Genomic DNA, 13,066 nt, shown 5'->3' with positions numbered 1-13,066 from the left:
GGACGCCTGGTACCTCCCCTGGGTGTCAGCAGGGCCTTGCCCTGTGCTACTTGCTGGGTGCCTGAGTCCTCCTAGTGGGGAGGAGGCTGCATCTCCCCTCCCTGAGCTAGGCCTCAGTTGCGTCCATTGCTGCCTGGGCTTTGGCCTTCTGGGCAGCCTGCTGTGGCCGAGGGGAGCAGCTAACAGGGACCAAGTCTGGGATGGGACTTGCCCTGGGTCTTCTCTTGGCGGACCTCCATGTCGAGGGGCCTGTGTAGGTGCAGCAACCATGCCCTACTGTAAGTGTGTCCCAAGTGTCACATGGTCATTCTAGCTGGCAGGCAGCTCTGGATGTCCTACCTTCTACCTGGTGGGCAGTCCGACCCCTGCCAGGGTGGGCTGGGCAGGGTGGATGCGTGGCAGCCACAGCTGCATGCCAGCTGACTGCTGGACGAAGTGGTCAGCCTGGGAAGGGATGTGGCCTGTTTCTTCCCTGGGAAGTGGCTGGCATGACAGAGGCCTTCTGTTGGCGCCTGTGACCCTCAGGTTGCAGGACCTCTGCTCCTGAGGCTGCCTCTCCTGAGAAGCCAGGCTCCCTGGGGAGCTGCAGGTGTCTCTTTCCTGTGTACGACTCAGAACCTTGGGTGAGGCCTCAGGGCTGAAGAACCTGCCCCCAGGTGCCCCCAGCCCCTGCACCTCCAGCTGCTTCTGTCCAGGTTTTTCTCGTTGAAGGGCTGTTACTGTCTTCTCTGGAGTTTTTTCTTTGATTACAAGAAGTTAACACCCAGTCTTTATGGATGGCTTTTTGATTTTTGTTTTACTGCTCTTGTAGAAGGTGACAGAAAACCAATAACCTGTGGGCCATGCGTGCTTCAGACTGGCCAGTCCCGCTGAGTGTTCTCAGGGCAGTTTTACAGCCTGAGCCTGACCTCCTGCTTCCGCTCCCTGCGTTTTCCGTTTGTGGTGTTAGGTATTTATCCCATTGTCAGAAACACTTTTTTTTGTTTTTTTGGTTCATTGTTTTTGTTTTTTCTGTTGTGGTGCTGGGGATGGGACCCAGGGCCTCGTGCATGCCAGGCAGCCACCCCCAGCTCTGGTGACTTTTATGTTTTAAACTTTTGACTAATATGTTCCCAGGGATGAGAATTCCAGACTCCTGAAGGGCAGTACCTGTGCCCTGGGCCTACGGGGCCACGCCACGTCCTGACGTCTGGGGTCCTCCCAGCACATGGCTGCTGTGGGGGCTGAAGAGGCCCTTGGGTCCTGCCATCTTCTCCCCTGACAGTGTAGGCCACAGGGCAGGGGTCCTAGAGTCCAGCCACAGGCTGGGGCCCTAGATTGTCCTTGGAGAGGGTGGAGGCAGTGTGTCTGGACAGTAGCCCTTTACTCCCAGCCTGTGGGGAGGCCTTTGGGGTCTTACCGGTCAGGCATGGTTCGAAGCCCCCAAGAGTCCTGCCCTGGGCTGCCTCACCTGCTGACCACTCCTGGCCTGGCGGGAGTAGCCCTGGGGTCTTCTTTTGGGCCTCCTAATTGTTTTGAGAGAAATCCGGCCTAGGAGCATTTAACATTTAACAAAAGGATGCGGTGGCTTAGGGACGGAGGGGCAAGTGGTTCAGAGACAGCTGTCACACCTGAAGCCGGGCCTGCTGCTGCTCCACCCCCATATAGGCTTTTGGGGGTGCAGGCTCCCAGGCACCTATTTGCAGTGGCCCCCAAGGTCACCCCACTGGCTGGATGTCATGGCATTACTCACCAGGGAGGGCCTGGACCCCTCCTCTGTGCATTGCCTCCAGCTGAACTCGGTGCTCCTGACAGGTGCTCAGAGAGGACCTGCTCTGGACTCTTGCTTCCGCTCCCCAAGAGCTACCTGTCCTGGGGCCTCTGACTTGGCCCAGCCCAGGCCCTGCCTGGTACCCCAGCATCCTTCTCTTAGGGATTGAAGATTTCAGAAAACTCCTTTCCTTGATTCCCTACAGGAGTCTCCCACCCCCCAAGCTGCCCGTGTGAGTGGCACCGGCAGAGGCTCTCCGTGCAGCCGCAGAGCTGTCTGTGGGACCCCTGCCAGCTGTGTACAGCAGACAGTGCTGGGCTCCTTCTACACTGCTGCAGGAGGGGGCCTGGGGAGGGCTGTGGCCAGGTGAGGCCCCCAACCTTCTTTCTGGGCTGGCCTTTGGCATGGAATTCTAGTGCCTGTGTGCTCTGCTTGCTAGTGTCCAAGGCTCCCTGGTCCCCCTGGAGGCCCCACCACAATGGGGGCTTTTCACGCCCACGGGATGCTGCTTAGTCCTGGGTCTGATGTGCCAGGGCAATGTCCTGCACAGGGGCTCCCCATCCTTGCCTGTGGCTGGGGTCTGGGCAGCCCCTCTCTGGCCCTCCCTCTTGTCCCTGCTGTGCAGCTGATGACCTGCTGGGGAGATGAGTCTCCAAGGAACAGATCTGATCTGCTCACGTCCCTGCTTAGAAGCGCTTAGCAGCCTCCACTGTGGGGGTGAGATCGCCTGTAATCTGGCCTCGTGCCTTTGGGCCCTGCTGTTGCTGGTGATGAGAGGCAGCTCTGCCAGGGGATCCTGGTCGGCTGCTCTCAGGAACAAGGCCTAAGTGGCACCCTGAGCCTGATGCTGCCCACTGGGCCTTCCCTACATGGCTCTGAGGTGTGCAGTGGGCCGGTATGCTCATACCCAGCAGGGCCCCTGGAGCTCGGTGCAGAGATGCCCAGTGGCCCCCAGGGTCCCTGTGAGGGTTCCTGCTGTGACTGGGCTGGGAGGGGTTTGCAGGCCAAGGTCCTTGCACAACTTCTAGCAGCTTAGCAAGACCCTGTCTCAAAATAGAAAAAATAAAACAAAAAGGGCTAGGGATGTGACTCAGTGGAAATGTGCCCTGGGTTCAATCCCAAGTGCCAAAAAACAAAAACAAAAACAAAAACAGGAGTGAGAGGGCAGCCACTGTCCTGAAGACCTGAGGAGACACTGGCATGGTGGGTAGGCTCCTGATGCAGATGACACTCACTTGCAGGTGAGCCTCAGGGGCTGTCGAGCGGTCAGCGTTGGGATCCTGTCCTGTTGCCCCTGGAGGCCTTCAGGGAGATCAGGGTGCTTCCTGCAGCTCTCCTGGGGAAGAACGGTTCTCCCCTTAAGCAGATGTGCTTAGGACACTTACATAGCCTGTGCCTGACCCTGCAGCCCTGGGCAGCACTCGCTGAGCGCAGAGTTCAAGGCCCTCTGTTGGCCATGCGCCCTGCAGTCAGAGTGGGTCTTTGTCTCCTCTTGGACTTAACTTCCATCCTCCACCTGTGACCCCAGGACTGTCTGCATTGTTGGCATGGCTGTGTAGGTGCTTGCCAGTAGGTAAGTTGTAAGGCTCCTGCTTAGATGTTTGAGGTGCCGCCTTCCCTGTGGGTCCCGTGAACTGGGTTCTTCCCAGTCTGCTCAGTGCTCTGTTTGTGCCATCTTGGGACTTTGTTCTGAGTGGCCCTGTGTGCAGGGTTGCGGTTCTGTGGTGCTGGTGAGTGTTAGCAGTGGGGTTAGCAGTGTTCAGGGCCCTCTGTTGGCCATGCGCCCTGCAGTCAGGGTGGGTCTTTGTCTCTTCTTGGACTTCTTCCCTTCTGCACCTTGTGTGTGCTCCCGAGCCAGGGTAGGGTGAAGGATCTGTTTTTGCATCAACATCCAAGCCATGACCTGCAGGTGGTCTGGTGCACTTCCTGGGTGTGAGGGGTGGTACTGTCGTTTGTGTTTGGTATCTGGGAACAAGGATGCTATTAGACAAAGGTGGGTGAGTCACCAGTAGACCTGGGGGCTTGCAGGGCTACGCCTGTCTCCTGGGGAGCAGCAGGTCTGTGTCTGTAAATCAGCCTCAGCGTGGCCTGGTAGACCAGAACTGGGTCTTGTGTATGCTTTTAGTTTGAAGGTTGGTGCCCTGTGATGTGCTTTACCCAGCCCTCTCATGCGTGCACACCCTACCCTACCCCTGTGCTGAGACGGGGTGTTGTGGCTGCGCTGTGTTGCCTGGACTGGCCCAGAGCTCCTGGGCTTGACTGATCCCGCCTCAACCTTCTGCGTGACTGGGACGAAGGTGCACGCCACCACTCCCAGCCCTGGTCTGCAGTTTTTGACGGGTGCACACATCTTGGTAATGCCACAGACCTTCACACAATTTCTGCGACCCCACACGTTTCCCTGGTACCGTTGGCCGACAGCCCACCCCATCCTGTAACCCCTCCTCTGTGCTCTGATCCTGAGGCTATGCCTCACACTGTCCTGCAGATGGCGCTACCCTTTGAGCTGCTACCACACAGCATCTGCAGGTGAGAATCACCTGTTTGCCGTGGTCGACTCCCTCTTCTCCATTTCTGTTGTGCGGACGTGGGTTTACCTGTATCAGTCCATGGACATTTTGGTGATTTCCAGTCTTCCAGTCTGTGGCAGTTCCAAGCGTGGCTGCTGTGAACGTCCGTGCCTGGAGTTTTGCATGGATGCGGGCTCTTCTGCTGGGTGAGTGTGCCGCCTGGGTCAGGGCTGAGTGGCAACTGAAGGACCCCAGAGCTGACAGGTCACCCTGTTCCAGCCACAGTGTTCTGCTGGCTCACATTTGGGGTCAACAGAGGCTTCCTGGCCTGGTCCTGTCCGCGCCTGCTTTGCATGGTGTGCAAAGCCGCGAGCACATCCAGGTGGAGTTCTGGTCTGCATTTCCCTGATGGCAGGTGACACTCAACATCTCTGTGTTTGACGTCCACATACCTTTGTGTGGTTTTTTGAACTGGATTATTTTTCTAAGTGTTGTGAGAATTTTTTGTTATTGTGTTGTATTTTTGTGGTGCTGGGGATTGAACCGGGCCTCCTCCAGGTTGGCAAGCACTTCACCTGAGCTGCACCCCAGCCCCTGAGAGTTTGTTTTATATTCTAGGCTTCAGTACTCATTCAGTGGACTGAAATTGCACATGTTGTACAACTAAGAAGCCTGCTTAACCTAAGGTCACAGAGACTTTATTGTTCTACTGTAGAATTTCCTGGTTTCTAGTTTTGCTTTTTAGTTTATTATCCGTTTCAAGGTAGCTTCTGCGTGAGGGTAGGGTAAGGGTCTGTTTTTGTATGCAAGTGTCCTTTGTCCCATTGCCATAGGTTGGGTTGTGGTCCTCTCAGCGTGCTGGCGCTGGCTGCAGGTTCTGCCGTCCGCCCTCTGCCTCGACTTGTGCGGTGTACCTGCTCTGCTGCTGCAGCCTCCCAAGGCTTGGAGTTGGTGTGCTCTTCCTTTCAGAATATGGTGACCCGCTCTCCTTTCCTGACCTTCCCTTAGGAATCGTCGATTTCCACAGAGATGAAAGCAGGTGACCAGTGGGGTTGTGCTGGTTGGTGCTGAGCTGTGTCCAGGGAGGTGGCTACCTCGGATGTGCTGAGCCGCAGCAGGGGCAGACTGTGCCCTGTGTGTGCTCCCAAGCCGAGAATGGCTTGTTCACGTTTAAGTGGTTGAGAAAAAATAAGAGAATACTCATGGCATGTGCAGATCACGTGAAATTCACATTCCAGTGCCCATAAATGAGGTTTCATTGGAGCACGGCCGTGCTCACGCCCGCACGAGAGCCTGTGGCTCTCCTGAGCTGGCAGCTCGGCCCACAAAGCTTCAGCTCTGGTCAGCAGCCAATGGGGCTCCCCTGCCTGCAGCCAGTTTTCCAGGGGACACCAGCTGGGGCTCCGTCAGTTAAACCAGGTTTTGGCGCCGTTCACCTGGAGACCCGCAGGTCGAGGGCTGGACCCTACCAGGTGGCCTGTGACCTGTAGCCCTGGTGCGGCTCCCAGAGCTGGGGACTCTCGCTGTTGGATGGGTTACTCTGAAGTCATCACCGGCTTTTAGAAGAGGCTGCAGGAAGGCATAGGAAGGGTGCAGGTCCCCTGCCTTAGGCACGCCACCCTCTTGCACCTCCTGATTCAGCAATAGGAGTTCCCCCAACCCAGACCCTTGGATCTCTCCGGAGGCTCTAGCGTGCAGGCAGGATCCAGTGTGCTGGCCATGGGTGGCCCCTCAGTCTTCAGCCCCTCTCCCCTCCCTGGAGCTGGGGGCAGGTGGGTGGAAGTCCTGACCCTGAGATCTGACCCCGCCAAGGCCCCAGGCACACCTCCCTGGCGCACTGTGCCAGCCTTCCATCACTAGCAGATACCTGGCAGATCACATAGACAAAGGTCTGTTGTGGCTTCTGCTTCCAGTCTCAGCCCATGGCTGCTGGACCTGGTTGCCTTTGGTCTTGAGGTGACACAGTTTCTCAAGAGCAGGTGGTGGAGCAGAACCCACTCACCTCAGGGTGACTGGGAGTGGTGGTGAGGAAGAGACTGGGCCCCACCCTCCCCTTGGCAGGCCTGCCCCACTGGCCCACCTCCCGGAGGTCCCACCACCTCCCAGCCCCTAGCTGCAGTGCACTTGGGAGGTTCCGAAGGCTCGAGGAGCTGAGTGCCACAGCTGGGGACAGGGATAATGCTGGGGCTGGAGCCCGGGGCCCTGTGGGCACCAGGCAAGCTCCACCACCGAGTCATATCCCCAGCCCCCTTTTTCATTTTTATTTTGAGATGGGGTCCTTCTGAGCTTCCCAGGCAGAGCTTGAGTTTGTGATCCTTCCTCAGCCTCCCGAGTGTCACCGTGGCTGGCTGTTCCCCAGTCTGTCATAGCACCACCACGGCATCACTGTGCCCAGCTGTGGCTCAGCATGTCCAGTGCACCCGGGTTGTATGCTGACACCTAGCTGCGGTGGCGAGAAGGCTGGATGCAGAACCCTGGTTGTAGGGTGCAGTGGCCTGTGTGTCGTTGGTTGTCCCTCTGATGGCAGAGCCTCCTGTCACCTGAGGACGCGGTTGCTGTGTGGAGGATACGGTATCTTGATAGTACGGTCCCAACTAGAAAAAGGAGAAGGCCTAAGGCAGAGCACTGAAGCTTCAGAAGAAGAAAATGAAGGTGTAATGGAGTCCAGGGCGCTCGCTTGCTGGCTGAGCAGTTGCTGAAGGGGCTGTGCGGAAGAGCTGGCCTCTGTACATCTGGGCCAGTACCTGGTGGCTCTGAGCACGCATCGCCAGGAGCAGCTGCCCCAGGAGGTGTGGCGCGGGCTACTAATGGGGCCACAGGCCCTTCTGGTGCTGCCTGCCTGTTGATTGAAGGGTCCACGTGCGAGCGGGAGCTTCTGGAATGGTCCACATGTCTGTGCTCACTTAGCCGGCCTCGGTGGACCTGCTTGGGTGACGGGTGACAGGTGATGGTACTGGAACTTGCGGAGCAGAAGGGCCGGTTGCATGCCTGCAAAGTGTGGGGTGCCTGTGGCCTGCGGTTTTTGCCTGTCAGCGGGCACGTGTGGAACACTGAGTCTGGCGTGTCAGTGCTGTGGACTGCTGTCAGGTAAGAGCTGGGTGTCTTGCTGTGTCTGCCCTTCCGCGCGGTGGCACCTGGTGTCTCATGCTCCAGTGTGGATGGCTTCCAGAGGTGGGTGTTTGGCACCACTATTGTCAGAGCCTAGTAGCTTTGGAAATCGGTGTTTGCTGGGCGCTCAGCAGTCCCTTGTGAGCTTGTCCTGAAGGGTGTGGGACTTGGCTAAACCCACGCCATGGTCCAGTCGTCCGGCAGTGTTGGGTGTTAGGATCACAGACTGCCTCACCAGGTCCCCGTTCCCACAGAGTCAGGCTGGGTACTGTGTCCACCTGTGACCCCAAGACTCGGGAGGTGGAGGCGGGGGAGCCTGGGCCACCTAGCAAGACCCTGTCTCAAGATACAGTAGAAGGGCTGGGCAGCAGCCAGTGGTGGGGCGCTGTGCAGCACGGAGGGAGCGTGGCAGCTCTGGGCCAGTCTGGGCCTGGTTGCTCTGGTCTGCTGAGTGCGGCCTTAGGCCTTTGCAGTCTCTGAGTATTGATCAGCCACTTGGAAGCGGGGCTGGTGTCTCCCTGGACCCTCGTTCCAGTGGCTTGCAGCTCCTTGTGTGGGTTCAGCGGCTGCTCTGCGCCCCTACCCTTGCGCAGGACGCGGCTCCCTTCTGACTCGTCCCCCTGGTGTGCGTGGGTGGCCGTGGGCTCAGAAGCACCTGGGGACCCTGGTTCGCGGCAAGTCCATGGCACATGGCGGGCTGTCTCAGGTGTCCTCCTGCCTCTGCCAGGGGCTCTCGCTGTACCTTGGGCGCCTGCAGACGTGCCCAGGCGATGGCAGGAGTGGCAGGAGTGCCCATTGGATGTGGTCTGCAGCCCTTGCCTCCTGTCTTGGAGCCAGCCAAGCCTGTTGGTCCTTGCGCCCACTCTGAGGCCCTTGGTCCTGCGCCCAGCCTCCTGCCTTCCTGTCCTCTCCACTGCTGAAGCACAGTGTCTGCCCCCAGTGCTGCTCACTCTCATCAGGTGTCCACATTTCTGCTCTGGCAAAGTGTGTGATCGTGTCACCACAGTCCCGCCCCATGACGTCACTCCTGTTGAGGTGGGGACCACCTCCGCTCTCTACCTGGTGCCCCATGCGTCACATCCTTTCCGAGTGGCCTTCCATGGTGGCCGTCCTGTGTGGGCACTGCCCACCAAGCAGACATGGCCTGCTGCCCACCTTCCCCGCTGAGTGACTCCCCTCTCCGTCAGTGTTCAACCGTAGTAACAGTCTTGGGTTCTGAGTTTTATAGTTTGTTCCTTTTTGTCCTTGTACTGAGGATTGAACCCAAGGTGGTCTACCACCCAGCTATGCCCCAGCCCCCTTTTAAAAAAATTATTTTCTTATTTGGGGCAGGGTCTCCTTAAATTGCTGAGGCTGGCCTCAAACTTGCAATCCTCCTTTCTCCCCAGCCCCCAAGTGGTAGGATTATAGGCCTGAACTGTGCTGCCCAGTTTATGATCTGTTCTATATCTGATTTACAAGAATGGAAGATTATTGCTTTGAGACCCTTTTTAAAAACTCCACTTTTGTCAAAATGTAACCTACGGGTGATGACATCAGCTGAGTGCATGATTAGGTGAACTTGGTTACCTTTGTGGGTGGACCAGCAGGGTGCGGTCTAAGTGCAGACCCTTCCCACCCCGGGCCCCTCTCTGCAACCCTGCATCTGGCTGCTGCTCACCGTGGCGCTGTGCCCTGAGCACCAGCCACATCTGGCTCTGTGGAGTGGTGGGGGCAGCACCTGGTGTGCAGGGGTGTGTGCCCACTCACGGAGATGCCAACGTGCAGCCCCAGCCAGTGGCTGAGGTGGCCAGGCTCCTCTGCTGGTCCTCTGTGCTGCTTCTTCCCATTCATGGGCATCTGGGCTGATTGCAGCTGAGATGGCCTCTTTGGTCAGCCCTGGGGGGGGGGGGGCACATGGGATGGCAGAACTCAGCTGCGCTGCTCCAGGACCTGGGGCCTGGCGGTGGCAGAGAGGCCTCCTCTTCCCTGGGCCCCAGCTGACCTCTGGCCCCCAGAACACTCTCCCACTCTGTGGAGTCTGTGAGAGGCCTGACTTCAGGGGTCCCAGGCTGCTGGCACCTTCCGTGTCACAGTCCTGGACGCTGAGCTTGGGTGAGGCTGATGCCATGGTTTAGGGGTGACTGCCCCATTTCTGTGCCTGCCACAGCCTGGGAGGCCCTAGCACACATTCTGTGTGGTTTTGGGGGGAGCTGGCAAGGCCGGAGCACCCCTGTGCTGAGATGGTCTGTGGGGACACACCCATCTGGACGGGGTCTTGGGGCAGCACCAGGGCTAGGCCGTGCAGGGAAGCTGGTCCCCACAGCTCTCCCAGGAGGCCTGAACGCTAAGCGTTGGCACCAGCACGCTAGGTAGACACTGCTGGCTGAGTTCTGGTCCTGTACCACCTGTTGGGCAGGTGGTGTCGGTCGCCTCCTGGGCGGCCTGGGGGTGCGCCCTCTGCTCCCTGTGTGCTCGCCCTGAGGTAGCAGGGCAGGGCTCCTGTGCCAGGCGGGCTGCGTGAGGCCTGGGCACCTGGGCAGGAGATTCTGAGTGTGGTGGGAGGTTAGGCAGGCCACGGGTGCGTGGGACAGGGTCCTGGGGTCGGCCACAGGTGACGCTCGCTCCATCTCTTGCAGACTACGTCTACTTCGAGAACTCCTCCAGCAACCCATATCTGATCCGCAGGATCGAGGAGCTCAACAAGGTAGTGCCGGGCTGCTGGGCGGGGCGGGCCTGCAGGGCTGCTGCCCTCCACTTGCGTCTTCCAGCTCCAGTCCAAGTGGCCTGCCCTGGGCTTCAGGGTTGACCTTTGGGTGACCTTGTCGCATCATCTTCCTAGACCTGGGTCCCTCTCTGGGAGAGGCCCAGGTGAGTCCCTGGTGTTTTTTTGGGGATTATGACTAGGCATCTCTGAGAACATGCCTGGTGTGGCCTTGCGCCACCCCCAAACTGCTGCTGACGAGCTGGACAAGAGGCACTTGTCTGCACGTTCTCAGCAGGCCCAGGCTCACCTGGCCACAGAGCGTGGTGGGGAGGGGTGTCAGCCACACCGTCCTGCTCTCTGCAGTGTAAGGGAGCTGGTGGCCACACACACCCAGCAGGTACCATGACAAGCTGGGGGACTGTCAGGAGGGGTATCTCGCCTTTCAGCAGGATGTGGGGACGGCAGGTGTGGGGTTGGGGCAGCTGCTTGCCAGCCAGGGCCATCAGAAACCCACTTCCTGGGTCTGTGGCATTAGCAGCGGGCCAGCATGGCACACCTAGGTGAGCCTGCCTGGTCCTCAGCCTGTGCTTGGCATCGCTGGTCCCAGCACTAGCCGTGAGGGGCACTGCTGCCCTTCCCCTGGACACCATGTCAGTACAGCTGGGTGACTTGCCTGATGGCCCTGGCTGTCAGCCACAGCCACTGTGCTCAGTGTCACAGGCAGAGCAGCAGCAGGGCAGTGCCGCCAGCCAGCCATGAGAGGTTTCAGGATTCCAGGGCCTGGCAGCTGGCAGGGCCCTGCCTTGGACTGGAGCAGCAGATGCCATGGGACCCACACTCAGGGGACGAGAAAGCACCAAAGAGCTTCTCCCGGGGCTGCCAGAGCACACCATGGGCACCCACAGTGCCAGCAGCACCATGGTGCCCGGCCTGTCCCTCTGCAGCCTGGGTGCCTGGCTTTCCAGCCTGTACCAGACGTGGGTGGCAGGGGGTGAGGAGTCTGGGAAGGACTTGTGTGCAGGAGGAAGACCAGTTGATGTGGGGGTGGAAAGCCCACAGGGTCCTTGGAGGAGCAGCAGAGGCCAGGTGAGCTAGTGAGGCGTGTTGGGCAAGGGTGGCCCTCACACTCACGGTGGAAGGACAAGGAACATGACAACATGGGCACGGGTCCAGCGGCTCAGCGTTCACGGGACGGGAATCACAGAAAATGCAAGCCTTGCCAGGCAGGGAAGCGGGCCCTAGGCAGCAAGAAGGCGCCCTGGGCCTGAAACGGCCCTCCTTCAGGCCAGCCGGACCCTCCCTCAGCAGCTCAGGAGGCTGAGGCAGGAGGGTGGCAAGTTTAAGGCCAGCCTCAGCAGCTTAGCAAGACCCCGTCTCAAAAAAAAAAAGAACTTCACAAAGGCGCTGGGGGTGAGCTCAGAGGGAGTGCATTTACTTGCTGCAAGAAAAATAAATAAACAAAAGGAAGGAAGGAAGGAATCCAGAGCAGGGACGATAAGGTGCTTTCAGAGGAAGGCAGGTGGTATTTAGGGGCACACGACTGGGCTTTGACTCCCTCCAGGCTGTTCGGCAGGCTGGTGGGCCAAGGCCTGGTGAGCCCCGTAGACCCTGCGCCCAGTTGCACAGTGGCCCCGTGGGGCTGGGTGGAGGCTGGGGAGACTGTGCGCTAGCAGACCTGGCAGCTGACCTGACCTTGGGAAGGAGTTGAGGGTTCCCCAGCCAGGGTCCCCAGGAGAGGACTGGATGTGTACGTGCTCAGTGGTCTCTGATGTGCACGTATGGTCCGTGGCAGTCACACAGCACGGGCAGGTGGAAAGATGCTGCCATTGTGCGCTTGGGAAGTGGCTGGCCCAGGTGGGGAGTGAGGGGCTCAGCAGTTCTGTGTGGTTGTACGTGATCAGAGCACAGACACCAAAAGTGATTCAGCCAAAATCACAGTGCTGTGGAGGCAGGTTAGAGGGGGCTGGCTGGGGGACAGGGAGGCCTGTCTGTAGTGACGGTTGGTGGACTTGGGAGGCAGCGTCCAGGGGACCTGAATTCTGAGCATAACAGGGGCTGCCCCGGGGTAAGAGGCTGCTATTGTGTCATGCAAGTCTCATGGCATGCACTGAGATTGCAGACCCTGTTGTTGCTTTAGTAAACTCTGAAGTTGCAAATAAATACTCTTCATTCTAACATGGTGGGACCTGTCACGGGGATTTGGGAGCCCACTGCGTGAGCTCCCAGTGGTCACAGCTTGACAGCTTAACTGCCAGGATAGAGTAGTGGTGGATTATAGCTATGTCAGCTTTTCATTGCTGTGACAAAATATCCGAGATAATTAGCTTAAAAGGAGAAAAAGTTTGTTTTTTTTATTTCTTTTTTTAGTTATAGGTGGATGCAATATCTGTATTTTGTTTATTCATTTTTATTGGTGCTGAGGATGGAACCCAGCGTCTCACATGTGCGAGGCAAGCACTCTGCCACTGTGCCACAACCCCAGCCCCAGAAAAGGTTTATTTTGGTTCATGTTTGAAACCAGGTTTCCGTCCATGGTTGCTTGGGCTGTTGCTTTTTACCTGTGGCAGTGCAGGTCATTGTGGCAGGAGTGGAGGAGGCCTGTTCACAGGAGGGCTGTGGCCCAGTACCCGCTTGGAGACCTTGCCCAGTTAACCTCGCTCTATTCCACTAGGCCCTGCCTCCCTCAGCTGAGGAGTAAGCCTGCAGTGTGTGAGCTCTTAGGGGCTATGACTGAACCAGCTCCAGGGGAGGCAGGTGTCTGTGGTCCACACTGACGAACGCAAAGGACTGACAGATCAGTAAGTGGACCGTTGGATCAATAAGGGGAGGCAGGTGTTTGTGGTCCACACTGACGTACGCGAAGGACTGACAGATCAGTAAGTGGAGGCAGGTAAGAGGACTCCTCTTACTGCAGGAGCCTGTGCAGGCTCTCCACCCCAGGGTGGATCTCACCCACGCCAGGTGGGGCTGTGCTGACACTTGGTGCCTGGTCATGCTGGCTAGTTCTATGGT

The 13,066-nt window shown here is 58.3% G+C and overlaps 1 protein-coding gene across 3 annotated transcripts in view; it reads left to right on the top strand.

Annotated features, from left to right (window-relative positions):
* Window positions 1–13,066, top strand: part of Mta1 (metastasis associated 1) — a 36,024-nt gene that overhangs the window by 2,460 nt on the left and 20,498 nt on the right. For all 3 annotated transcript variants that reach the window (XR_013090717.1, XM_076849521.1, XM_076849520.1), the window contains exon 2: window positions 9,987–10,054. Coding sequence is in view for 2 of the 3 variants with exons in the window: in XM_076849521.1 (XP_076705636.1) it covers window positions 9,987–10,054 (68 nt within the window). In the remaining variant the exon portion in view is untranslated. The remainder of the gene's footprint in view (window positions 1–9,986; window positions 10,055–13,066) is intronic.

This window comes from Callospermophilus lateralis, chromosome 3 (assembly GCF_048772815.1).
Source record: "Callospermophilus lateralis isolate mCalLat2 chromosome 3, mCalLat2.hap1, whole genome shotgun sequence".
In the NCBI taxonomy this organism is placed as follows: domain Eukaryota; kingdom Metazoa; phylum Chordata; class Mammalia; order Rodentia; family Sciuridae; genus Callospermophilus; species Callospermophilus lateralis.
This window is presented reverse-complemented; position numbering and strand designations above follow the sequence as displayed.